Raw genomic sequence first — 27,942 nt, 5'->3', positions numbered from 1 at the left:
TTTCGAAATCTGGATATACATTACTTTGGCTTACGCCTTGGTCTCCCTGACAATCTGGATTGTTGCCCGTTTTACTCCTGAGGAATGGAAAGAGGTGGAGCTCTGCGATGATTGCCTGCTCAAAAGAATTGAGCAGGAAGACGGGGAGGGATGCTCTCACTCCACAATTCTTCCATGCGAGAGTGAATCTTCCTCTGGCATTGGTTTAAACGACTGTGATTTAGGTCTGGATACTTAATAAGTTCATCCCTCGTTTGCTTTAAAGGAGTTTTGAATAGATGAGAGCGTGGAGAGGTTACAGTGTTGCAATGAGGAGGTCACTACGCTGGAAATGCTGGAAAATGGTTTTACTTTGGGGAATAGTTTTTGGTTTGCCATTGGGAGTTTGATGCAGCAGGGATCTGAGTTGAATCCCAAGGTATTCCATAGAGTAGGAGAAGGCTTGAGGCACTAGAATTTTACAGTAGATGAAGACAAATTTAGTCAGTCTTTAAGCTAGTTCTGTAAGCTAGATGAACATTCCACAGTATTCCGTTGAGAGCATCCCTTCCATGTGCTTTGAAAAAAAAAGCGATTTGAAGAATCACTTGCGGGCAACTCGAAAATCTCCTTAACATCATTTTTCAGTTGAACCAATGACGAACCATTGTCTATTGCATGACCAATAGTCCTATTATGATGTGAATGTACTTTATTCCACATTTTAACATAAAGTATTCCGTTAAAGACATCCTAAGTCATTGCCTATTCCATGAGCGAATCCCATGATACGTATGTGAAGCAATTAATTGCATGTAGACTCAGATCGTTGAGTTGAAGGCTTCCATATTCCGTTGACCAGGAGAAGAACCAGCCAGTATTTCATAGCCAATTTCATTGTTTTTTCAATAAAAAGATATACAGGGCATCACTGAAATAACTGTACAACAATTGACCAAAAATCCCTGAACTAAAAATAAGGCATTCTAGGAAAAGTTACCTATATCTAATATGTCTTCGTTTTGCTGCTACAGGGCGCCAAAATTTTCAAATTAATATTGTTTTTTAGAAATAATTGCTAAAAGCTTTTATCGATTTTCATTAATTTTGGAACCAAGAGTTAGGTACTACGTAAATAAGCGTGTTTTGAAGTGAGCGGGATCCTATTTTAATGCGGGGAAATACTAAAAATGGCGCGTAGTTCGTAAATAAAAGTTTGTATTTCTATTACACCCTGTAGGAATGGCTTTAATTGTTTTTCTCCCCCGCACGCTGACTTCATTTTGAAACCTTTTTGTCTCTTGTAAAATTTTCCCCAGGCATTTCAGTTTCTCTAAAAAAATTATTTACGATACCTGGCAGTTTATCACTGTTGTTTAGTCGGAACGAAAACATGAAACAAATTTAATTCTGAATATCGATCAATTTAGTTTAATTTTTATAACAAAGGTTCAATATGTTGACCATTTTCCTGAATACACAAAATAAATTCGTTTTAAAAAATTAATCTGTATTTTGGCCATCGTGCCGGACTTATTTTTATAATAATCTGCAGCGTTGAAAATTCTTTGCAGCAGTAACTCAGCCTTTGTAGCGATGGGGGACCCATACATTTTTGATTTAAGAGCTCCCCACAGGAAAATGTCTAGAGGCGTTAAATCGGGTGATCTTGCTGGTCAATTTATGATTGCATCGTTGCCTGTTCCAATTCATCTGTTAGGATATGTTTCAGTTAAAAGTCTACAAACGTTTACACTAAAAATAAGTGGCACCCCGTCGTGCATAATGGAAGATCCTTCAGTAAATAGGGTTAAATGTTTTACAAGAAGAGTAAATAGTTATCCCCATTTAACCGAATTGGACACTACAACTGGTCCAAGAAATAAAAAAAAAAATTCAGTAATAATTTCTGAAAAAAGTTCTCAAAACAAAGTTTCGAATTAATTTCGACTCGAAGCCGAGACGTAAACAGTTCAGACCTAAACCACAAAAAACAGTATTCATTCCCGAATTTTTTTTAATCTTCGAAAGAGCTTACGTTGCGATATCATTCTTCGGGCATGTCCAAAGATGATTCAAAGTATCTTTCAGAAGAACCAAAATTGCAAAAAATTTTGACTTTCAACTAAAATTTTAATTATGCCATTCTCGTTGACCTGACAAAACTTAATTGTAAACCACAAAAAGTAACGATCAAAATTCATCTCCGAGCACCGAAAGTGTGAGCTAGAATTACGTCAGCAACATCCCCTTCCACTCACAAAATGACAGTTAAACCCCACCCACTTTCATTCACTAATTCAATCACTCATTGAGTTAGTTAAATGGCGTACTTCACGACTTTTTAGAACAAAGGAAAACTCGATTATCCCGATTGTTGGTGTAGTGCACATTATGAGCATTTTGCTCATCGTCATGCTAACATTTGAGTGAATCATCTACGAAGTGATATCGGTAAGAAAATTTATAAAAAATTTACAACTCGCTTCTTGTTAAGGTACAGCTGATCGGCTTTTGCAACGATACGCGATACGAAGTAACATGTAATGCTTCCAGATTTAGTGAAATGGGGGAAAAGTTGCGGATTCAAAGCAGCAGTTTCATTATGCAAACATACTCCGACGGAATAAAAAATACATTTCCTACTGCAAAGACAAGTTGAACGAAAGAGAATTCAGGAGTTTTTCGAGTAAAATACTAATTTAAAATTATATAAAAATAAAGCCACCTCTAATCTTAGCATTTTGTCTAAGTTTATTAAAATTTTGCAATTTGAAGGGTTGATTGATATGTGATCTAATAAATTTAATTCTCTTGTGAAGAACAATCTCCTTTACCGTTGTGTGGCGATCCTGCTCCAACAACTTCTTCTTCACCAAATTGTCCAGAATTCGTAATTTTTATTAAGTCTTCCTCCTTAACGTGCCGTAATATTACATATTCCTTAACATCGGTCTCTGAGACCGACCATCTACTTAATAAAGCGTTTGTGGACAATATACTCAGTACTTTTAAAAAATCTTGGAAACCATGAGAGTTGTCTCTGGAAGAGTCGAAATTCGCAAATAATTTTGGCTCAAACCAGCGGCGCACGCAGTGGACACTTGAAACAGGAAAAATGCAACATTAATTTCCGAGAGAATCTTCAAAACAGTTAAAGCTTCTAATGAATTTTCACTCGAAGCGGAGGTGCACGCAGTGGAAACCTGAAACACAAAAAGATTCGTTATTAATTCCTGAAGAGAATTTAATGCTGATTTCTAAAAAAAATCTTCTCAACATTTAGAATTTTGAATTAATTTGGATTTGATGCAGAGACGTACACAGTTGGGACCTGAAACATAAAAAAATTCAATTTTAATTACTGTAAAAAAATTTTTTTCTTCAAAACATTCCCGAGTTTCTAATTAATTTTGTTTCGAAGCAGAGGTGCACGCAGTTGAGACCTAAAACGCCAAAAAACTTTTTAATTTTTAAAACAACTCAACTCTTTCTTCGGCCACGTCTAAAGGCGGTACTAGGTACCTCCTAGAAAAGCCAAAATTACAAGTTGTTTCCACTTTCAACTAAAATTCCAATTACGTTGTTCCCATTGACCTCACGAAGCTTAACTGTAAACAACAAGAAACAACAATCGGAACAGCCCCGAGCATCAAAAGCATGACCCAGAATGACGTCGTAATATCCCTTTTCACTTACAAAGTGGTGGTTGAACACCCCTCACTTTCACTCACTAAGTCATGGATAGAACAACGACGTACCTCACGAGTTTTTAGAACAAAAGGAAACCCGATTATCCCGATTAGTGGTGGAGCGCACGTTATGAACATCTTTCTCATCGTCGCGTTAACATTCGAATGAGTCATCTGCGAAGTGATATCGGTACGAAAACGTAAAAAAAAAATTACAACCTGCCTTTTGTTAAGGTACGGCTGATCGGTCTTGGAAACGATACGCGATAGGAAGTAACATGCGATGCTTCCAGATTTAGTGAAACGGGGGGAAAAGTTGCGGATTCAAAGCAGCAGTTTCATTATGCAAACATGCCCCGACGGAACAAAAAATACACTTCCTATTACGAAGAGAACTTTGTCGAAAACAGAAGTCGGAGACTTTTGAGGAACAATGCTAATTTAAAATTTCATGCGGAATTAAATACGTCATATTCATAATTAATATACATGTGTACACACATAATAAAGATAAAGCCACTACCAACCTTAAAATTTTGCCTCGGTCTATTGAAAATTTAACAACTTCGAGGGTTGAATAATATATGTGAGCTTATAAATTTAATTCCCTCTTGAACAATGGCCATAAGCGCCGGGTCGCTATCCTGCAGTGGCATCCTCCCCTTCATCAAACTGTTCGGAACGCTTAATTTTTGTTAGTATGTGACCTTTGTGAGAAATCAGTTAAATTGTATAAGCAAAAGGCATTTTGTAAAGCGGTGTGCCTAGGGTCATGGAGCGCATCGAAATGATAGGCTTGAAGTGTTTTTCAAGGCAATTGCCTCACGAGTTTCCGAGATATCGGCGTTCCAAATTTGGAGAGCGGCAAAAAAGCACATCTCTCCCTTGTAAATTAAAGATTAACCCTATTATTAATATATATGATTATATTTTTTTCTGTTTGTTGTTTAATAGGCTTGTTCGCAAAGAGAGTAAATGAAACACCCGATTTATTATAGTTTTTTTAAAAATTTTAATTAAACACCTTTTTCTAACGCATTTTGTTTATCATCTGTGAGGCTCTCGAGAGTTGCAGAACAATTGTGATCTAATAATCCATAGCCTAAAGCATCATATGGCGATCCTGTAGGGAAACTTTTCCTTCATCAAATTGCCCGGAATTTATAATTTTTATTAATGACACGTTTTTGAATCGTGCAGGCAACCATTTCAATATTCGCCATAAATATTTAAACATACTTCTACCTCTCGATGGACCTCCTGTAGACTTTGTTTCCATTTATTTTTATATTGGGAATTATTGAGCATTCAATTAAGAATGAGTTTCTTTGGTACTTTCTACTTCCATAAATATTTTACCAATCAACTGAGATGACACCGTATTTTTTTCTTCTCAATTTTTGGCATTTTTTGTCGTTGGCGTCTTCGACTAACATTATCTGGATTAAAACTACCCGTTTTCCTAAATTGCGTTTCAGTACTCGCGAAACTTTGATGGTTCGGGATTCTGCGATTTGGATATTTGTCACGACTGACTTGGACATTCATACGTTCATTTCCCTCACAGAATCCATATACTAAAAATATGTCAACGTTTTCAGCCATAGAATAATGTTCTATTTAAAAAAAACAAAAATTATTTAATTTACAATAAATTCAACTCCGATGAACAACAACCAAGGTAAACACTATCGGTATACCAAAGGTACGGAATATTTATTTTATTGTTGCGTAGGAAGCGCAAAACAATTGTTTTAACACTGCTTTCACAACAATGACGAACCGCAAGGCATCGTAAATAATTTTTTTTAAAGAAACTGAAATGCCTGGGGAAAATTTTACAAGAGACAAAAAGGTTTCAAAATAAAGTCAGCGTGCGGGGGAGAAAAACAATTAAAGCCATTCCTACAGGGTGTAACAGAAATATAAACTTTTATTTACGAACTACGCGCAATTTTTAATATTTCTCCACATTAAAAAAGGATCCTGCCCACATCGAAACATGCCAATTTATGTAATGCCTAACTTTTGGTCCAAAAATTAGTGAAAATCGATAAAAGCGTTTAGCAATGAAAAAAACGAAATTAATTTGAAAGCTATGCCGCTCTGTAGCGGCAAAACGAAGCCACGCTGGATGTAGGCCAGTTTGCCTAGAACGCCTAATTTTTGGTTCAGTAGTATTGGTCAAGCGTTGTATAGCTATTTCAAGGACACCCCGTATATTACTTTCATTTTGAATAAATATTTTTAATTTTATTTCTCTGTCGTTATTTGTAGGTAGTACGTATATATTCCTTATCGCCTATCTCATAAGCACTTTCGCTGGATATCCATGTATTCCATCAATTTGCTTCTCTACCATTAAGCTGGCCTGAGCACTAGCTATTCCACTGTCCCCTCCAACTATTTCATTGAAAATTTGTGCTAATTCAAGACGTTTTGTGCAGCTTTAAGTGAAGATATATGACGTGAAACAAAGTTGACATCAGCAGGAACAGTATTCCAGATATTTGCCCTCGAATGTACTGACTTTCGTTTAATCTGTTAGGCCACTTCCACGCGCATTGTGGGAGGAATCTGGTGGTTTTTTACCCTCATCATCATCTCCTCTTACACGGCGAATCTGGCCGCTTTTCTCACGGTAGAGCGCATGATCACCCCTATTGAAAGTGCGCAGGACTTGGCGGAACAAACTGACATTTCATATGGTACCTTGGAAGGGGGCAGTACTATGACGTTTTTTCGCGTAAGCACGAAATTTTCAGTTGACAGGAAAAAGGCAATCATGAATGTTGCAGGATTCGAAGATTGGCATCTATCAGAAGATGTGGCGGTTCATGGAAAGTAGAAAACCTCCGGTGTTTGTCAAGTCCTACGAAGAGGGAATTCACAGGGTGTTGCAGGGAAACTATGCGTTCTTGATGGAGTCTACAATGCTGGATTATGCGGTGCAGAGGGACTGTAATCTGACTCAAATCGGAGGCCTTCTGGACTCTAAAGGATACGGAATAGCCACCCCCAAAGGAAGCCCTTGGAGGGACAAAATATCCCTGGCAATTTTGGAGCTGCAGGAAAAGGGAGTCATTCAGATTTTGTATGATAAGTGGTGGAAAAACACGGGGGATGTGTGCACCAGGGATGATAAAAGCAAGGAGTCCAAGGCGAATGCCCTAGGGGTGGAAAATATTGGTAAGGAGGAATTTAAACACTTACTGCTCCACCCTGAACGCTAAAAATTCTAAATTATTCCTTGCAGGAAGCAAATCGGCTTTTGAATTAAATATTTAAGGGAACTTTACTTGTTGAGTTTCACTCGTTCTATCCCGATTTGGCAGGTTTTGCTGAATTTTTAAATTATTACGGCTCCGAATGTGCAAAAGTTTTATTGCGAAGTTTTGACAGCGGTTACGATTTCATTCGGTGTGAAAATCAATTTTCCCCTTAGGTTGATATATGTAATAACGGTGTTACGGGGAAGTTCTGGCAAGTTTAATCCGTTTTTCGGATTGTTGGACAGTATAGAACAGGGGTGAAGCCAGGTTTGGCATCAGGGAATATTCCATATGTAAATATTCAAAAATCTTTAAATCTCCATTGAACTCGATTAAGCAAATTCTACTGAGCCTATATCTCATGTTCCAAGTGAATTTCGGATACCAATTTTGGACTAGGAAACACTCCTCTACCTGCTCGATGGAATATCCCATTGGCCCTAAAAGATGACACAGGTTTTCAATGGAATACCGTTGATTCTAGGGGGAGTTTTCGTGGTCCTGCTCTGCGGCCTTGCCCTCGCCATCATCGTCGCCATTTTGGAGTTCTGTTGGAATAGCAAAAAGAACGCGCAAACGGACCGGCAGTCCTTGTGTTCGGAAATGGCCGAGGAACTGAGATTCGCCATGAGGTAAGTGTTCCAAAAATATTTTCGGACAGTCATGTAGATCCAAACAGGTGTCACGGGTCTCGGCAGCGTCCAGCCCTTCGAAGAAGTTGCACGAGGTGCAGCCCTGCAACGACTTACGTGCCTGCAGCCCTTGATCTCCCCCATCTCAATGGGGTGAGTTTAAAAAAATATATTTATTTTTACGTGCGGATAGTTTATTTTATAAACCGCTCGATATCCTTTTGTGAATTCAACACGCTGGTTAATCTATAGATAATTAAACTCGTTCTGGGATATCAATTAATTTTCGAAACGATATGGGTGACAGGCAGATATTTCATGTCGCAAAATTGGAATTCGGGCCGTAATTGATGTGATATTAATGTTTCTATTGAAATATCACCAGGAAGGGGTAATTCTGCCCATGCTGGACCTGAAGAAGTCTCCGCTGACTTACGACGTGGATACTTAGCGACGATTGGCCTCTGGTGGATACTCCACCTTCGCGTGTGCCTCCACCACCATTAGAGACTGCTGCGGAGGTCCATCCACCTCGCAGAAATCCGTCACGCTGGATTACAAATCGGGCCAGTACGGACCTGATGTGAGCATGAAGTGCGCGACCTTGGGACGCTCGTCTTCGATTCGTCGGTTCGTATCGGTGGGTGGGGCTTCGCAATCGAGTAGTAGCGGGGAGGAGGCGTACCGTCAGTCAGACGTGTATGCGCTGCAGCAATGTGACGTTGTAGTGACGCGAGGAGCGGGCGGAAAGATCTTGGTGACAGGGACGGACGTGCCCGATAAGATTTTGTGGAAATTCGACGATATAGGGAACAGTCCGGATGTCGTGGCGCTGCCTACGAATCGGACGACTACGTTGTGATATTTGTTAGTTTAAGGATGTAAATAAGCGAATTTTCTATGGTATTTTGACGATGTTAGATAGGCGAATAATAACTCTTTTCCTTTGTAATGGAAACTTCTTGGCAGGGAAAGTGTTCTAACGCTCCTGATTGTTTATTTGCAGGTTGATTTATTAGCCAGGCGCGGTGCCAAACTGTCCTCGGAATATGGCCCATAAATATCTTGATTATTAAGGTCTTATGCGCCAAACTTGCAAAACTATCGACATTTTCGAAAGATGTGATTTGTTTCCTGTATTTGACCGCAAAGTGTTCTTTAGTATCAGTTTTGATTCGTCCCTTAAAGTATACTAAATGAAGTTTATTACTGTTAATTTTATTCGAGAAATATTTTATAGCTGTTGCTCTCCGACAAGAAAAAAAAATCGATTTTAATCTCATTAAATCCCTTATTATCATTATTATTATTATTATTATTATTATTATTATTATTATTATTATTATTATATATTTTTAAAATTCCTTTCATCGTTTTCTTTTAAACCCCAATATTTACATAGAATGCGTTCTATTGGGCGGTTTAGCGCTCCCCCTACGTGTTATATTATTAAATTATGTAAATATACCCTTAGGTAAGCTACGTACATGTATATCAGGTAGATTTAAATCTCGTTTTATTGATCCTCTGTTCGGTTCGGAAATTGATGGTTTCAGTTGAGGAAGCAGGCGTGGATCTGACGGCGTATTTGCCTACGCAAGCTGAAATTATCATCGAAACATTATTATTATTTTCGATTATTTGTATCTTACAAATATTACTAGAGATACTGCGAGAGCACACCTCTATGAGTGGGTGAAGACACTGCATAGATAACCGTCCAATAAGAGCTAAACCACGCCTATAAGAGGGAGGAGACTCTCGTTGTCTTGAGGGTGTGGTCAAGAATTTTGTGAGTCCTACGGTATGGTAGGAATTGACAAGGAAGAAGAGCTAGTGCTCACTCAGAGGTGTGCGACGTTTTGATTAACAGAAAATAGTGAAACCAGGCCTCACAGAAGTCGAAAATGGGAATGCAGTTACGCCCCTAAGACTCCCGGCTCATCAAAAAGGGCACGTTGTTACTTGGCCATATGCTAGTTAATAGAGTATGCGAACTTCCTTTCATGAAGTAATAGATCGAGGGGCAGAACTCGATTTCTAGGACACATGTCGATCCCGATCCAGAAGTCGTAATTGAAAAATATCTAACGCTCATGACATTATTTTCCATATCTTGAGCTCTTTTAACCGAGATTTCAGGAAGAAAAATCTCGAACTCTAAATGCTAAATTTCATCCCAAAGACATTTAAAACACTCGTTTCCGATTACCAACCAAAATGAAAACTTTTATAGCAGTTAAAGCCCGTGTAGCGTAACTTGCCACCCTTCCTTTACTTTTCCTCCCCTGGAACTATTTACTATTCAACGGGCATAGTTTCATGGCTCCCCAGTCCAAAATGGATGGCTTATGTAAATGGCTCATTTTTCGAAACTTTTTCGCCTCGCAATAGTCGAAGTTATAATCGACTTTGTTACGTGGAGAATGGAAATTCTTTATTGATTTGAATATCACCGAAAGGTCCGGCAAATTTAATTTAATATTTGATTGGGCGCCGGCCAATCACTGGGCTAATCGACCAAGCCCCACCCTCTTGGTGCGCCAGCCAATCGCTTGTCAATTTAAATGCAGCTGTGAATTAATCACGGAAAACACTAGTTTTGCACCCCATTTAACGCCGCATGTAGGTCGGCGTCACGACGGCACGTCCCAAGACTAAATTCCCACCCTTGAATTTATTCAGAGCACGCTTCCCGTATAATCAGACCTCAAATAGTCCCTGCACTGCAACGTATCTTGAAAGGTTGTAATAAACGCTCTTTTTTGCTAGATTCGAGCCTCATAGAGCAGTGGCGCCACTGAACACATATCAAGACGACAAAGGGATGCTGCGGAATGCTTTCAATGACGATCGGGGTGTGAAATTTCGGAGAGTAAAGACCATTGATGGAGATGGGGCGGAAGATGGAACTTGATAAATTCCGACGTGGCGCTGAGAAAAATTAATCAATAAGGTCCTTATGAGAGAGAGGCATTAAGGAACAATGATTAAGAGGACAGCTACCCTTAAAATTTCAAAGGAAAGCTCTAAGGGTTGTTGAACTACTCACGGAGATATTAAAAGTTTCGTGGATAGTTGACTTCGAGAATCTTCATGGAGCAATCACGTCCATTTGAATTTATGGGTTTTTACGGATGTAGCTCTATTTATTCTTCTACTCTTCTCTTTGGGCTTCCAAAGCCTAACGAGCCGTAGCTTAAATTCCTGAGGATAAATAGCAAATTTTCTTACACGAATGTGTGTCAGATTTACATATCTGCGAGCGGTAATTCAGTGTGGGCATAAATCAGGCTTTTCTCCTCACGACGACTCTTATTCATGGCGGCCAAGATATATGTTGAGGAATTTTCTCCGGAACGTCCTGTTTTGCATGACTCGTACGAATTTATGCCCGCCCGGTGCATACCTACTTATTCACTTTAATGTTGCGGATTCCTCCTCCAAAGAGGACCAGAGAGGAGGAGGAGAGAGGGCCTTTATCTATCTAATATACGATCTGGGTCCGGCGCGCCAACCAGGAAATTCATTTCGGGCCTTAAAAACTGCCAACAAAAAAGGTCGTCCCGCACGTCACCGCTTAATTTAAAGGCTGTTCCCGGGCCAAAAATCGGGATAAGCCGGGAAGATGTTAAAAAAGTAATTTAGTGCCTATTGGACCGTGTCCAGGAACGTGGAAACTAGAGCGAAAGCAGCGAGTTTAACATTTACAGAAGCCGCGAGGACGGTGATAATTCCCCTAAGAAGTTTCAGGAATCAAGTGCCGGAAAATTAGTTTTCAATTAAGCTGCCAGCCCTCAACTTTATTTCCTAGAGTTAAGGGCGTAATCCTTTTATCTGCTAGGGATTTAACGCTCGCGAAAGCAGGATTAGTTTCAGTCTTTTAAAATAATGCCTCTCTGTATATTAATTAGTAGTAATCATGAGGAGCACTTTTCGGCAATAAATAACGCAATTAAAAATTAGCCACACCCCTAAAAACAGCACACCTCTGCACTGCGCATCGTGCAGTTCTCCCATCTCCTGAACACGCCCTCGTACCTGTGTCTCTCCGCCCCCGATAGGCGTGACTTCTCTATAGTGTTAAACCTAACTCTAGAGTTTATAAGAAAAAATTCTCAATTAGTTTAATGCCGCAACATTCCCACCAAAACTGCACCAGGGGCAAAAATTAATTCCCCTAAACACTCCCAAGAGATAGAGGCAATTAAACGTGCAGAGTCCCACTGGCCTCGACGTTTATTCGGCACAAAAGGGAGATAGAGCCGACGCTCCGAAATCCGTCGCGCTAGATTAGAGTTAAATAATTGCGCCGCAAAGTGAAAACTCCGGTTTCGTGTTTATCTGTCTCGAAATTGATAGTTCGGCCTTTGAGCCTGCAAAATTTTTGGAAAGCTGCCTCGTTATGCGGGGCTAATGGAGCGCGAGCCCGAATAAGCCCACAACGAAACGAAAGTTTTTTATATGGAAAGAATGTTGGTTTTATTGAAATAGTGCGTTCCTGAAAGGGATAATCTTAGGTCACGCCACTAGAAATTTCGCTCCAATACGAAAATAATTTGCAAAATAAGCTTGTCCCACGAAGCCAACGTGAGCAACTCTGAATGGCAACTGGCGCATATTAGCTCCGCCTATCAAAGTCACGTAATCCATCCAGGAGGCGTGGCCATATTCATAGGTACGAATTACTTAGCCAATAAGGACCACCAGAGATTCCTATCGGCTAAGTATCACTTGGCCTAACCTACAGGAAGACGAATCGGTTGTCACACCTGAACGCGTGCCGATGCATTTCGAGATTATATTCTTGAAGACATATTATAAGGTCCTTTCAAGTCATTAGGCTTAGAGGGAAGAGAGATGTTCTTATGCCCAACGATCCCTCTAGGTTTTAGGTGTTTTGTAGCCACGAAAAGGGCTTCACGGCATATAAAGAAATTCATATATGGAATAAAATTTAATAACCTTCATCCCAATATCGTTTATTTTAATTTTTACCTAACGAACCGTATAGATGCAGGTGACGCAGTTACTTTTTTCATTCGCGAGACCCTTTCGTTCAAACTTTTGGCTTACGTGAGCAAATTAGGGTGTAAATAATACGAAGGCAAATGTTTTCATAGCAAAACACAGGTAATTTAATATTTCTCGTAAAAAGGAAAATTAGAAATTTGAATAAGCAAGCGTTTGCTGCTGCTGCTGCTGCCGAGTGTTTCGCCTAATTGGAGTAATTTCCTCTTTTATATTAATTACTACGTGAACATTTTGTCCGGGGATTTAATTAGAGGCCTCATTTTCAATTAAAAACTTTCGGTGATTGCTCCTTGTCTGGACACCGTTTGATCTCGACGCAACTTGAGAAGAACAGCTCTGTGACCCTCCGAAAATAATTCTGGATAAAACTTTCCCAGTTTCCAATACCACAAAACAGCCGATGTAAATGCTCATTTATATTTGTCGTCGCTGAAAGCCGCTTTTAGCATCCAGATTTTCCGCTGCATCTCGAGATATACTTGCCAGGAACTTTGGAAAAACTCAAGTAACTTTAGGAAGTGAACTTTCCACTGCATGGAAGTTACTGCGAGACGGTTTTTGTTGCTTGTTTGTGAGGCGAATTGGCAATTTTGTACTGCTGGAAACTCTCTGGCAATTTGATGTTGGGAAATCGTGCCAGATTTATCCAGAAATAAAAAAATTAGGGAGATTTCCTCCTTCAAGAGATGCGTGCATCTAGTTTTTGAAAAAACAATTTGAGTAATACAATTTTCTGGAAAGTTCCATTTCCTGCCCTCTTGAGACCTTCCTATGAAGCTCTCTAACATCCATCGATCCTTCTCTCTTTTCACTACACTTTCAAAACCACAGTCAATATTCATCCCGCCCTGGAAACTCACAGAGGGAGCCTCAGCCAAACTCTCTTCAGCTTAACAAATCTAATTCTTTACAACATTTAACACAACCCGAGGACTCTTTTATTGTCGATTTTCACCGTGCAACCCTTAGATTTCACCTCTTTCTTGTAGCTTTTCATCAACTGTAAATCCAGAACTTCTTGCTCAAATTTCTCCTGAATGTGCACTGAATCCAACTCCGACATATCCTGGATCTTCCGGAGTTCCTCCAAAGCCATTTCATGATTTCCTGTCTTTTTTCAGCCTTCGTGTTGTTGGTGTGGTACCGCACTTTAATAATATACCTGATCATCTAGATCTCTAGCTGGATGAATTTGCGGATGGTTATTGCCAGGATTTTGACTCCGCTGCTAGATCACTCCTGGCAGGGACTTTACCATGGTTTGACAGTAATTTGAAAAAGGTGTCTTGACGTTCACCATCATTTTTGATTATTCAGGAGTTTTCGTGTCAAATTTGTAGAAATTACTGTACCCTGACTCATGGAGCCTGGACGCTTCTGCCTTTGCGACCCCGCAGAGCCAGCAAATCTCGCGGAGTACCTGGAAATCCTCAGGAAAAAATACCTAATTCGTATTGCTAAACTGCAAGAGCAGGAGATGGAAATGAAGAGGAAAATGGTCGAAATCGAGGCTTTTATTGATCCCAGAACGCACTCCAATCAATTTTTATGTAATTGTGATGCTGAGAGTATTTCAAGAATGAGTGATGTTGTCCACAACCAGCAGCCTGTTACCCAGCAATGCAGTTTCTTCCAGAAGATGATAAAAAATGCTCACAGTATTTTAGCCATGAAATGCCAGTGTCCCAGTACATTTGTCACAAGCAGCAACATCAACGGGTAATTCCAGACTCGCCCAGAACTTTCCAGATGTGATCCAATATATTCCAGCTTCACTTCAACTGCTGGAACCACAACTTCTGAAACTTCTTCCAGCGATAGTCTGACTGGGAGCAATGGCGAGTCTACTAAGGAGAATATAGTGGACTATGACAGCTCTTGGTCGGACCGAGCATCCAGAACCAGCATCTGCACCTGCGACTTTACAGACTCCAGTACACTCCACGACTTCTGCACTTGCAGGATTACCCTCGCCAATCCCAGGAAGATCCCTGGAAGTCAGCAAGTGTCCATGGGCCCCAGTCCATCCACGCTAAAGGTAATGATCCTGAAAATGGGTTTGGTGTCATAATGAAATTTTTTCTGATCCAGCAGAAAAAGGAGGACAAATCCGATGTGGAAATTCAGACAGTGGCTCTAGTTCAGACCAAGTCCCTTCAGATAGGCCAGGACACCGCTAGTGAACGCGTCACCTGCTGCCACAATGTAGCTTGCTTGGCAAATCAGCCTGGAAAAGGTCTGTTTAGTTTGGAAATTGCGCCAATATCCAGAGTTTATTCTAGGCAGCAACGTTGGAGTGCAACTGACCGTCCATAATAGGAACCACGCAGGATTCATTCATCTTCCCAATAAAATTATTTGCAATGCACAACAACAGAAAGATGGTAACGTTTTACAGTTAGGATTAGTCAGAAGTTTGTTCTGCAGCTTTCCAGAAAAAAACCAAATTAGCATGCCAGGAGGACTGGAATCCAGATCAGCCTACCAGCAAAGATAGGCAAAACCAATGTGCGTTTATCGGCTCCCCTTTTCTGGAATTTAAAGATTCCTCTCTCTCTGGAAAATCTTCTCCAATCTACGAGTACCACACTTCCAAAGGAGGTCAAAATATTTCCAGTTACACAGCTGAGATGGCAAACAACGCAGAACAAAGTAAAAAGGACAAGCATATGAGGATCCAAATCCAAGAGCTTCAGAAGCCGGAGCAGTACAACGAAGTCAGCAGAAATGTTGAAACTCTGACAAATAAAGCTAGGTGCGACTGTTGCCAGGAAAGCAACGCTAATGCTAGCATGAACTTAAAGAACCTCAACAGGAAACTGAGAATAGAGAATCAGATGTTAAAGTCTGAGGTTGAAGACATGAAGCTGGAGCTAAAGCATTGCCTGGAGAAGATGGAAGGGCCGATAAACAACTGGCTGCGACACGAGAGGAAGTGCGACTACTTTCAGCAGGACATGCAGAAGACTTCAAAGAAGGTCAGTGAAGATCTTTTTTTTAGAGAGGTGAATGAGTTGAAGCTGCAGTTATGCTGTGCTTACGCTGACATCATTAAGCTCAAACAAAACAACCAGAAACTCAAAGACGAGATGGCACACATAAGTTACTTGTGCCGAGCACTGGAAAATGATCTAGGTCAGCAGAATATTGATGAGGCTGAAACTATCAAAGGTTTAACTTCCGGGAAGAATTCCGCTCCGAATAAAGAGAAATCTGAAAAATTTAAGTAAGTTCAAGTTCAAAACTGACTTTCCTTCACATGAAGTCTTGTAGATGCCATTCGAACTTGGACGTTATTGCCAGGAAACTGAGCAATACTTTAAAAGACTTAGATTTATGCGAAGAGTGTTCCAAGCTCCCTACAGAGCTCGTGGGAACTGCTAGATGCATCAAAGAACTCACAGATATGGTGAGGAAGAGAAGGACTAGAGATCCCATCTCCGATGGGTGCAATTGTCAGAAACGTCCTTCAAAGGAACCATCAAATATTTCTCATCAATCTCTGAAATGTTCATATACAGCTGGTGAAATTACAACAAAATAGAAATGGAAAACTTTGAAGATAATCCTGGATGTTTCAGAAACTTTCATCCAAAAGAGCGAAAGCAGCAAATTTGACGTGCCTGGAGCAGAACTCAAATTTTATAGTGCTAAAATTGAACCTTCATGTGGTAAATTCGGAAACTCTTATCTTCAAGACAGGGGAGTGGTCAGTGGCGCAATGGACGTCCCTTTGATTAGGGACTTGACTTCTGGTCCAGGCTCCGGAGAAGACTTTGCATCAGATGAATCAGACATGCACCCTGAACCTTCTTCTGATGAAGAATTTTCTAAAGCAGAAAGTAAGTGAAAAAATGAAAAAACTGAGGTGCAGAAAGAGGAGGATAATATTATAGACAAACGGATGCCCTTCAAAGAGAGAAGGTGTGTAAGTGAGATTCCTTATGAGGAAGAGAACAAAATAAACTTAGATGAACCACCAATGGAGTTGCATATGACCACCACTATTGCTTTGTCCGGAATATTGGAGGTTCTAACCGAAGGTCCTGAAGCCACAATTGGTGATTTTCCAGAATTATTATCATATTTGTAAAAAAATTTAATGAGTTTTTTAGGCACCACTTTGACGTACACTGAAGATGGGAATATTGAGGTGATCACGGAAATGACTGACTCGAAAGAAAGAGAACCTTCTGTAGATGGGGAAAAATCGAGAAATTTACCTCTAAGCTCCCGTGGGCAAGTCAGCTCTACTGGTGTGGTCAGTGATGTTCAGCGTTCGACTTCTAAGACTTTAAAAGTGGCATCAATAGCGTTGCCTTCTGAAGGTGAGTTACACTCTTCTCTCTAAATTTCAGTAAGTTTCCTTAAAATTCCCATGCTTTCCCTCAATCATCTCCTCTAAATTTCTGGACGAAGCAATCTACCATATATGCTTTGCAAACATTGCAGCTGAGTTTTTGGTTTTCAAAGAAGATTTAGTTGGTTCTTCTATTGTTCCAGTCATCCCAGCTAAGAAAATCCAAGGTAGCCCGCAATGCACCTCGAAGAAGGTCAATGGTACTTTTTTAGGTGATATCTCACCTAAGACTAGCTTGGTAGGTGCACATGGCACCCGCGATTGCGGCTGTCACTCCAAAGCTCGAACAAATCTGTCACGTAAATGTAGTGAGGGCAAAGTAAATTTTCCAAATCTCCAGAAGGCAACAAATTCACTATTACTCTCTCCATTTAAACCATCAGAGTCTCAACGACCATCACCAAAGAATCCATCACCGAAACTAAGATTAAAAGGGGCAAAGAAGTATTAGACGGAACCAAAACTGATCAGACTCTGAATTCATCGTCATAAGTGAGACTACTGACAATGCCATGTATGGTCAGTAATTCTTTGACCCAAAAACAAGTCCTACACTGGCGTACCAAGGTATGGTTAATTAAAAAAGAAATTACTCAGGAATCTAACCTTCTTGGTAGGTTACCAATGCATGCAGTGCCTCCATGTCGAATACCTGAAGAATCTGCACCATGAAGATCAACCCTTTAGAGTGTTAAGGGACACAGGTAGTATTAAGAGCTGTACGTGCCACCAATGCATATGTATCGACTGTAAAGGTAAGACTCCCCTCCTATGGGCAGGTTAACCTACCATGGAAATACCTTTAAAACATGCGACAAAATGTTTTCCATGATGGAATGATTATTCCAATAATTATCATGACCTTCTAATAGTTCTTTACAACACCTGAGGTACTCATCATTTATAGTTAAAAAAACATGTATGGCTCATACGAGGTTTTGGGTTCTCATCTGAAGGTATTGGAGGAGTTGCAGCCTCCCAATTCCCAGCAGAAGAAGGAAGTACCGCAGAAAATCATGGAACCGCCTGCAAATCCCCAGATTACCAAACCAAACCCTGCTTCAGTAACGAACCACAGAGAGAGGAGAGTATATGCAAAATTTGCACCAGTGTGGTTTGCTCAAAGATTCGCAATGAGGATGCGCCCTCGGGGGCTGCGGGAGCGTTCGAAAACCAGGAAATCCACTCCTCGTTTACTAATGCAACTGCGAGGGCTACAGGGAGAAAACCTGCAGAAGGAAGAATTCCCCCCACTGATCCTCCTCCATTTGAGCCGGTGCAGAGAATTAAGTGCAACTGCGCCAAATGTGACTGCATCATCTGCGCAGAAATGGAGATTGGTCAGTCCACGCCCCTTTGCCACGCCTCTTATGTAAAAAAAAATTTTGTAGGCGTAACTGTAAGTTCAAGCCAACCAGAATACAACCCTGACTTTGTGACCCCGCCAGTTGAGGTCCCGGCAAAGATAACCTGCATATACGACAGCTGCAATTACATCTCTTCCAACGATAACGGTAAATAATTAATGTTTCTAGCCTTGGCAACTTTGAGTATTTATATAGTAATCTAATGATGATTACAGGGAAAACAGCAATGACGAAAGCCATCTTCACTCAACATGCTACAGCTGTCAATGTAACATGTTGCATGTTCTCCAAATCTGAACGCCTGCAGGCAATAAGCGCCCCCACATCCAGAGCTGCTGGAACCAGGCCTGGACCGTTGCGGAACACTAACACCATGATATATTTGTGTCCCGATATGAAAAAGGGGGCTGCAAAGCGTAGGCCTGAATACAATTATCCCAAGTGTCAATACCAGCCCTGTTCAGACCACAATGTGAAATCCAGGGTTAACATGGCATTGGTGGAGAACATTCATGCGATTAATAAAGAGAATCATGAGTGTAAAGGGCTGATTGAGAAGATCAAGAGGACTCTGGAGAAGATGATTGAAACTTTAACCGCACAGCTGGCAACCAGAAGAACCAAGATCTTCGGTGAAGCCATGAATGTCTCAGCCAGAATCCCCAGCGATAACAACCAATCGGAAGATGATGAGTCTGTAGATAGACCATACATGATTAGTCAAATCTTGTATGTTCCTCCCGAGATCATAGATGTTGCCTCTATCAGAAAGGTGCGGACCCGTAAGCAAAAAATGAAGAAGGATAAACTCAAACACTCTGGATGCGAGAGAGCTGAAGGTTACTATGAATCTCCAAAAGCTCAGATTGCCCAGGGGGAGGAGAAGAATTTTCAGAGCTTGGTGGACTTTAAAATAGTGGACATCAGACGCATTACAGGTAATAGTTTGATCGTGAAGTGGAGTGCCCTCAAAAACGAGCAAGTTCATGGGTATGAAATCTTCGTCAATGGGACTTTGGCAACGAAGGTAGAGGACGGCAGTAGAACTAGTGCAATGATACCTTCCCTGGATCGTTCTAAGAACATCCACATCGCTATTTATGCCATGACCAGATGCGGGAGAGTGGAACTTTCTGCTACGGCAATTTACGAGAGAGATTTAACTGGGACCAATGGAGCCTTATTAACATGATCGCACTGTGTTATTGTAAAAATTAAAAAATTTGCTAAATTTTAGTTTTTTGTATCGTCAAAAGAGGAAGATTGAGCTGCTCGCTTAATGTTCCTTTCTTGAAATCGTAATGAATATTCTCTTTATGAAGGCTATGGGAATAACAAACACTTTCTTCTCGCATCTGAACAATTTAATGCGAAATCCATCTCTTGCCTTAGTTTTATTACAGGTACAAGGTGCGGTAACTAAATAGAGGTTGCAGTCGTAGATATATCGTAAAAGCATCACATAAAATCTGCAAAATTCTTAATACTGGAAAGATGAATATAAGAGATACTGACTGGTAATACTGGCAAAATCAGTATCTGTAGCCTCCGGAACCCCCCTCATCCGCCCCAGGCCTGTATTGGCCATCTTCGTTAGGATGGGCGCGGTTGTATTCAATTGACCTGAAAAGAAGGAAGAATTTAGGGCACATAGAAGATGCAAAACGGTGATCTACACAAGAGGTGCAATCTACTTAGGGATTAAGCAAAGTTCAAAATATTATATTCCCAACGGTTGAGACTAAATGGGTCAAATCTGAATATTTCCAGCGTCGAATGCTCAAATCAAGAACTCAATCTGTTTGCTTTTTCCAGAGCCCTGGGTATGTGAAAGTGGTCATTTTCAAAAGAAATGGAATGTGTATAAACGCTGGGCTAAATTTGAAAAACACTAGTCGGAAGAATGTAGAAAGCTCTTTTTTGTACCAATCTACATGCCCATATATGCCCTACATCACAGTAAATTATCAGCTAAGTCTGTTAAGTTTTTTTCACATGCGACACAAGAATATGTAGTCCTTCCTAGCCACCTCCAGAAGATCAAAATCTTCCTCTGCACCACTCATGTATTATCGGAAAAGAACTTCTTACCTCAAAATGGCCTCAGGGATGGGTGGAGGAGTAGGGATGTGGCTGCCCACAGGCCTGAACCCATTTTCGTCCGCAGTATACTGCAAGTTGATCCTTTGTCCTTCGGGGGAGGTATAAGAAAACTGACCATTAGCCTTGGTGCCGTCACCACGTGCGTCACCAGTCTCATCGGCGTTGATCCCGTTGCCTGTCTCATAGAGCCAGTTGTAGGTACCATCACCGGGGTTGTTGTTTACGTATCTGAATAACATTATTAAATCAAATTATCATTCATCAAAAAGAATTTCTGAAAAAATACCTGACGATAGGAATGTGCCGCCCACTTCCTCCAGAGTAACCACCCCCTGAGTAATCACCCCCTGATCTGGGGGGCAGATAGTTCACTTCAGCCATGGCTAGCCCTACCAGAATGGTACTCACTATTACCTGGAAATATAATAAAAAGGAGTTTGTAGCCCGGAACCACTAGAGCACTTACAAATTTCATCTTCAGTGATGTCTAAGGCTTATCTGGCGATGGTACCGGAATCGTAATTTATTTATACCATATCTATCGGTCAATTAAAACACCCTTGCACTTTGCATCTTCATTTCTCCCCTCTTCCTTTATCGAAGATCGTCCCAAGTGAAGAATGCGATCCTCCCATATTTCGAGTTATTCAGGGCGGGTATACCAGGGCTTCTTCATTGGTTCTTGATGGTTTAGGTCTCGAGAAAAAAAAGTTGCTATTGAAGTTTTAATTTAATTAAACCATCATGAGGCAACATTTCAATTTATTGTCCGACGAACAATGGGCCGTAGCATAAATCATCATCAGTCATAATTTAGCCTCCACTGGGTCCATGCTTCTTGCATATGAAACTTGATTATTATTTGCAAATTTTGACCTTTAGGTCCATGCGCAATCCGTGCTGCCCTAATTGGTAATAATTCATTTGAATCGCATTAAGGTACAACCCCTGGAACTTAGCGAAGCGGCCTGGTTCTGTCGCATAATTCGTGTGGTACCAAGAATGGTCGCTTAATTATACACGCATAATCGTAATATGGTGACGCAATAATTAGTTGCGTCGGCAATTAGCGCACCTACCCGATGCAAAGTAATTAATGTCGGAATTCCATTGATTTACCTTAACTGTAGATGGGCGAAATTGGATTGCGGCTCGTCTTCTGCCGACCTTGAGCTTCCTTAAGGCGGGATGAGGTACCTGTGCGCGCCAAAAAGTACTTGAAATTGTACTTTTAGCAGTTCCTCATCGCTCTTTGATCGAGTTTAGAGACCCGAAATACCAATGATTAAAATTTGAAGAACAGCAAAGTAGTAATTGTCAGCTCCCTTTGCAATCACCGAATTTGAAAAATTGTAATTTAGAAGAGGAGAAAGCTAGAAATCCTATTTTAAGCTGATTTAAGCACCCACAATCAATCAATTTCTAAAATATGTGAGCTCAGTCTGTTCATTTTTCTGAAAGACGTAACACTGATTCATCTCGAAAGGTCGAAAACTGCGCTGGGATTGGACCAAATTTTAAAAATTGGAACAGCGAAAATGAGAAATCTGGAAAGTTTCATTTAGGTTGGTGTAAAGCTCTATAAATGCTTGATCAGTGCCTAAAAAATGAGTTCGATAGGTTGATTTTTATGGAAGTACTGGCCTGGAACAACTGCGCACCTCTAATAATCACAAGCGCAGCTCGAAGTCTGACCCGAATTCGAAAAATTGTAACTTCGAAGAAGAAGAATCTGGGGAGCTACTTTTCAGCTGATCTAAGCCCTCGTAAGTTTTTAATTAATTCTTAAAATATGAGCTGAATTGGTAGATTTCTGCAGTTGTACTTGACCACAACAACCAGTCACTTCGGAAAATCAAAAACGCAAAGAATGTTGTCAGCTTCGTAGTTGTTCTTGATTGACGCCCGTCTATTCGCAGTTAGCGATTTTTATAATCGAATTTAATTACTTTTAATACACCATCAATTTATTATCATGATCAGCATGATATTTTGAATCGCAGCGATTCAATTAGCCAAACCATCATTATTTAAAAGCGGTCTTGGTTATTTATATAGTTCAAGGAGGCATGATGTATCGTAAATCCACTAGATGTATAAACTAGATCGAAAATCTATCCGCTGATGATATTTTGCAAATATTTGATCAACTTTTGACCTTATAAAGTGTATTTCCGGTGAATAAGACGCTTATAGATCACTTCTTGCCGGGCATGATTTATCGCCTAAAAGCATCTGATATTTCAAGTGTTGCAAGATCGGTGCATGGTGTTTTAGCGCTTGGAATATCAATTTATATAGAAAACTCATTTACTCCCTGAATACCGCCTGGTACCTATCTATTAGAGCCCAAGGTGAAATTTTCCTCATAATGTCAAGGCGCCCACTAGAAGCTGAAAAAAAACCATAATTTTCTTCTCATAAGAAGTAGAGGATTCCTATTTCTTCAGGCTAGGACCTCGTTAATATTTTTAACGAGCGATGCATGACGAAAGTAGAGCCTTATATGGACGATTTATACGCAAAATCGCAATACATAAATGGGAAAAGTACTAACACGTTGTTAGTTACGCTCATGCTGTGCTGAAAGCCGCAGTCCACCCACAGACGTGCGGTAATCGCTTATTTACTCTTCAGAGTTACGTAAGTGAGGTATTATTTCTATGACATGTAATCTTGATCTAATCTCAGGTTAGAATAAGTTTTCAAGCCTCAATTAAAACATTTATTGCTATTACAGAAGAGAATTAATCAGTAGGCTTTCCATTCGTTAAATTCTTCCCTGAATTTACAAAATCACTAAAAATTAAAGGATCTATTTTCTTTAAAAAATCTCGAGAGCAGCTCGAAAATCAGATACACAACTGACAATATCAGCAGCATCTTCATTCAACAATTCCCTCCCTTCCCCCGATTTCTTCCAACCCCTCATATTTCTTTCCCTCCGAAGAAGACAATCAAAAGAAATAATAGATGGATGAAGATATTAAAGTCATGTGCAATGTCACACTGTTCATTTCCATACTTTCAGGCCTCGTTCCTGTTGGGAAACCTGCGAAAATGTATTATCGGGCTTAATTTGTTTCTAGATTTTTGATCATTTAGATCTTCAAAAAAAGGGAATCTAAGGAAGGAGTTTTGCTCTGATTAACTAGCTCGCCAAAGCAAAGCAAGGCAAAAGCGTGTTTCTCTATGTCGTCAAATGTGCTCCAATAGAAAACTCTTCAGAAACACTCCTGAAGGTCTTCAACCCTAGACAAACCCGACCTAATTCTCCCGCAATATCTCAGACTCTATCAAAAATCTAAGGAAGGAATCCTTATTGGAGATTTGGCAGCTCTCTTCGGGTCCCAACTTATATCCATGTATTCGAACCTCAAAATCAACCTCCATAGCTTCAAGAGTTTCTTCAACAGCGGAGATTGCCTCACAACCACCCGCCAAGCGTGACTAAAAATTTGCTAATGAGGCTCGTCATTATCGGTCATCATGAAAACAATTCAAAGATTCAATTAGCGGCATTTTCACGTATGAAGAACGAGATGAAGAACTTGACGATTAGAGTTACAAAAGTGCACGCATATGGTCGAATTTCTACATTTGCGACTCCAAGGACTACAAAAGTGTCAGCGCTAGAATGTATACTTGGCTGAAGGAATTCCCTAATATTGTCTGAGTGCTTTTTTGGGCTTAAAATGATTGATGATCTTCTACCACACATACACAAAAACCGGATAATTTAATAATCATCTTAAATGCAGCCATGATTGATTCGGCGTTTCGCAGAGTCATCATCCGTCTAAGGCGCGTTTCGCAAGAACAATATGCAACTTGGAGCCATCATCAGGGTTATATAACGCAGCATTAAATATTAAGTTCGTTTGATGCGAAAATATTTAGTAAGTGTAAATTAGGTTCATGAAAAAGGCCATAATAAAGATCACGTTTCAGCTAATGCAAAAAAATTATTGGGCAATATCGATGGTGCGATACCGAAAGGCCACCCATAAGAGATGTTTCCTTCGTTAGATGCATTTGGGTTTAATGTTACGAAGTGCAGTTTGGAATGCAATTAGTGCAGACTGGACGGAGAGTTCGCATAGATGGAGATGCCCAGAAAGCAGTCACTTTTACTCGCAAATCGTCGATCATGACCCTTGAGGAATCCGTCTTCCTCATGGCGCAAGCATAACTACTCGTTGTGAGCACCATATAGGTTTTTTGGTCGATTTATGTAACGAAGAACTAGATTTAGATCGTGATAGTGGACGATCTCATCTGACCTTTTGGTAGTATTAAGGATGGGTCGATTCAACTTCCATAAACCAGGCAATTTATGACTGCCGTTGGGTAATTGGGTTGCGCAATTTCGGAGGAATTATTAACATTTTTCCCCCTGAGGAACCTTGATGGTACTAGAGCAAACCTCCACGCAATTAGCTTCGCGACATTTACCTAAGATTCGCTTTTTTACGGATCACTGGGCAGTTGCAGAAGCCTCGATGACGTAACCCGACATGAAGATCAGATTTTCCACTGAAGATTCTGAATCATAAAAGGAGGAATCAGAGAGGAAAAAGTGATGGTAAAAGTGACTGCGACCTTAAGTTGTTTGGTATTTAATTACGACAAAGACGCTGAATGCACATTGTTCAAAATGGAAAAAATGCGACACAAATAGCTCTGTTGCACCTTGATTCAGATGACGAAGAAGAATGAAGATCCAGTCCTAAATTCCTCCAATAATAACAACGTTTTGTTGTTTTTTTTCTGGGGAAATCCCAAGAAAACCAGCATAAATCATGTGCTCAAATATAAAACCAAAATCTATGAATGAAGACCTGTAGCTGCTTGCTGAATTTGCATATCTTCATTTGTGTTTGTATTAACAAAAGAAGCTTCTTATGGAATCGCCTTTTAATTCTAGTTAAGATGACCAATCACCTTATGATTTCATTCATAAATATTTTCATAATAAATCTATTTTTCTATAGAAAAACTAGATCGGTTCTGGTTGCTTGAGGTTCTTAGGGAAGCTTTGCTTCTTCACAGGATTCACAAAATGTTACTGGATGTACTCTGAACTGTCTTTTTATATTATTTTTAGGAAGATTTTATTTCTAGAATCAAAAAGTTTCTCAGCTCTATTTCTTCACATGCGTAGCAAAACGCAACCAGATCTTCATTAGAAATATTGTTCTTTAGTTTCTTTACTGGTTAAGGCGCCTTTAAAAGGCGCTAGAATTCCGAAAATCTAGAAGAAGCATTAGCACTATGTCTATATTTTCATATGTTCGACAGTCGAAACTTAATGCAATTTCTTCTTCTATATGTTTCAATACAGAATCCTCGTTTTGTCATGTAGGAGGAAGATTACTTTGTGTGTAATAATTCTGTATGTACTCAGGAAACAAATAATCTGAAGATGGAGATGAGAATATTTTCAAGATCTTTAGTCAAAAATTTCTTCTTTTGACTCATACACAGACCTTAAAAATTCTTCCTGTGATGAACTTGATAAATATAAACCTAAGAAAATTCGTGTTGCTTCCTACAAGAGGAGCTATAGAAGTTTACTTGAAAAGCATCTGCCAGGTCTTCAGTGGGAACATTCTTGGCGAGAAAAACCTGATTACAGAAGAGTTTTTAGGATTTTATGCCTATTTCTTCCTATTTTTGCCAAAGAAAGAAACTGAATGAACAAATGTGTATCCAGGAGCATCATCTGGATCTTTGGAAGCAGATGAAAAAGAAATCTACGTTTCCTGTTTGTTCAGGCTAGAAGAAGCCCTTCGTTCTTCAATATGCTTCCTACATAATCCAAGGCATTTTTGGGGGTTTTTGTGTGGAAAACCACAGCTTTGAACCCATCCCTCATTATTTCAATTAGTCGAAGATTTGGCCTATATACCGTGACCTTTACTGAAATCGCCTAACGAAAAACGTTACGTGACAACATAAAAGCACGACGATTGAAAATCGCGCTTGAACTTTCCTCGCAGGCACCTACGCCCCTTTGACTGCATACAGGATGTTCCATTTTGCCTGGGCATTCTCTTCTTTACCTTCTCCTGTGCAATCACAAACCACGCCACAGTGTGATAAACGTGAATCAGCAACTAAATAACAGTAAGGTGTTTTTTTGTCCCACCCAGTGTATGCTGCAATGATTGAAACTGCACTTTTATAATGGGGATTACGCAGGAGGGGCCCTGGTATAAAGGCAATCCTTAAGTACCATCGATCTAGTTTGCATTTGGGTTCTCCGTTTTGAAACATGCATCAAGTAAACTTCTTGGTTTTGGCTATCTGTTTGGCACCCTCATGGGGGTTGCCCCAGAGGGCTGAAAGGGGGTTTGCAAGCTCCGCCGAGTATCACCAACCCCAATCAGTGAGTCAAATCCCCATTCTGCACATGGAGCTTAACAACGATGGGGGAGAAAACTATCAATTCGCCTATGAAACGGGCAATAAGATCCAGCAGCAGGAGGCTGGTAAGTACCTGCATTCAAACTAAGCTCAGGGCCCTTTATTATCGGCTCTTTAGGGGACTCTACTAAGAGACAGGGCTCCTACACCTACATTGCCCCAGATGGACAGCAGATTTCCATGACGTATGTGGCCGATTCCGAAGGGTTCCGGCCTCAAGGCTCGCATATGCCGGTACCGCCTCCAATCCCAGAAGAAATTAGGAAAGCTGTGGAACAGAACCTTGCAGAAGAGGCTCAGGGAATCGTGGACGATGGACAGTACCGAGAAGGAAACCACGAGAGCCTGCCCGCCCCAAAACTTCCCTCTAAATACCGATTAAAATAGGGCACGTTTGTGATCATAGTAGTAGTTAAAACTAGGCCACTCTGTATATATTTCTAAAATGTATCTACATTATGCGATTTTTTAAATAAATCACCGGTGCTTGGCTTAAGTGTTTATCTCCGGGAAAATCCACATCCTATTCGCACAAGGGTATGCAAAACTGTCGGATTATTAATAACAATTGCGTACCGCTTAGTGGGTACCTAACTGAGGAGCTAATTGATACATCATACCACTTTAGTGTATTTTTCCTGTGGTGTAAATTAAAGAGGATGTTAATGGAATTTAAATGCTAACCTATGTGGATTTTGGAACCAAGGTACCTTTGAAGTATTTGCCCCTAAGTCATTTGAAAATGCAGTTCATTCAGAGCTGAAAAAGTATGTCACTCACATACCATGCACTAAGATGGGAAAGGAAAGATGATTAAAAAAAGTACTACCCTACATTGGCTCAACCGTCGATTCCTCATCGTTCACCATTCTTCCCCAAAATTGGCAATTTTTAAGGCTAATAATGGCGTGTTCGGGTACCCGAACCAGAGCGCACTCAGTACGGCAATATGGCCGACTTTTGTGACGTGTTTCATTACAAGCACTAACATGTTAGAGAAGCGCAGATAGCATTCGGCGGCTATATTGGCTCACTCAATGCACATTTTTTGGATGCCTGAATTTGCCATCATTC

At 40.3% G+C, this 27,942-nt stretch overlaps 3 protein-coding genes across 3 annotated transcripts in view; 2 read left to right on the top strand and 1 right to left on the bottom strand.

Moving 5' to 3' along the window:
- The window catches only part of LOC136411831 (glutamate receptor ionotropic, kainate 2), a 56,521-nt gene extending 47,639 nt beyond the window's left edge, over window positions 1-8,882 (top strand). The window contains exons 14-18 of the mRNA XM_066394580.1: window positions 6,220-6,417; window positions 6,470-6,860; window positions 7,428-7,575; window positions 7,623-7,728; window positions 7,961-8,882. Of these exons, the coding sequence (XP_066250677.1) occupies window positions 6,220-6,417; window positions 6,470-6,860; window positions 7,428-7,575; window positions 7,623-7,728; window positions 7,961-8,026 (909 nt within the window). The 3' untranslated portion in view covers window positions 8,027-8,882. The remainder of the gene's footprint in view (window positions 1-6,219; window positions 6,418-6,469; window positions 6,861-7,427; window positions 7,576-7,622; window positions 7,729-7,960) is intronic.
- Window positions 8,883-19,709: 10,827 nt separating this feature from the next.
- Window positions 19,710-20,972, bottom strand: LOC136411453 (pupal cuticle protein 20-like). Its single transcript, XM_066394029.1, has 4 exons — window positions 20,906-20,972; window positions 20,726-20,853; window positions 20,428-20,667; window positions 19,710-19,959 (listed from the first exon to the last, which is right to left on the bottom strand). The coding sequence occupies exons 1-4, from the start codon at window positions 20,912-20,914 to the stop codon at window positions 19,869-19,871; spliced, it is 468 nt and encodes a 155-aa protein (XP_066250126.1). The 5' UTR covers window positions 20,915-20,972; the 3' UTR covers window positions 19,710-19,868.
- Window positions 20,973-26,673: 5,701 nt separating this feature from the next.
- On the top strand, window positions 26,674-27,359 carry LOC136411459 (endocuticle structural glycoprotein SgAbd-2-like). Its single transcript, XM_066394036.1, has 2 exons — window positions 26,674-26,933; window positions 26,987-27,359. Exons 1-2 carry the CDS (start codon window positions 26,717-26,719, stop codon window positions 27,253-27,255), a joined length of 486 nt encoding a protein of 161 aa, XP_066250133.1. The 5' UTR covers window positions 26,674-26,716; the 3' UTR covers window positions 27,256-27,359.
- The last annotated feature ends 583 nt before the right edge of the window (window positions 27,360-27,942 follow it).

Source organism: Euwallacea similis, chromosome 10, assembly GCF_039881205.1.
Source record: "Euwallacea similis isolate ESF13 chromosome 10, ESF131.1, whole genome shotgun sequence".
Lineage (NCBI taxonomy): Eukaryota > Metazoa > Arthropoda > Insecta > Coleoptera > Curculionidae > Euwallacea > Euwallacea similis.
This window is presented reverse-complemented; position numbering and strand designations above follow the sequence as displayed.

Bases quoted from the DNA above. Each gene is read 5' to 3' on its own strand.
- LOC136411453 (XM_066394029.1), bottom strand. The intron at 20,668-20,725 runs GTATTTTTTCAG...AATGTTATTCAG, and splicing joins CGGCACATTCCTATCGTCAG to ATACGTAAACAACAACCCCG. The intron at 19,960-20,427 runs GTAAGAAGTTCT...CCTTCTTTTCAG, and splicing joins ATCCCTGAGGCCATTTTGAG to GTCAATTGAATACAACCGCG.
- LOC136411459 (XM_066394036.1), top strand. From the start codon at position 26,717: ATGCATCAAGTAAACTTCTTGGTTTTGGCTATCTGTTTGGCACCCTCA. The intron at 26,934-26,986 runs GTAAGTACCTGC...TCGGCTCTTTAG, and splicing joins GATCCAGCAGCAGGAGGCTG to GGGACTCTACTAAGAGACAG.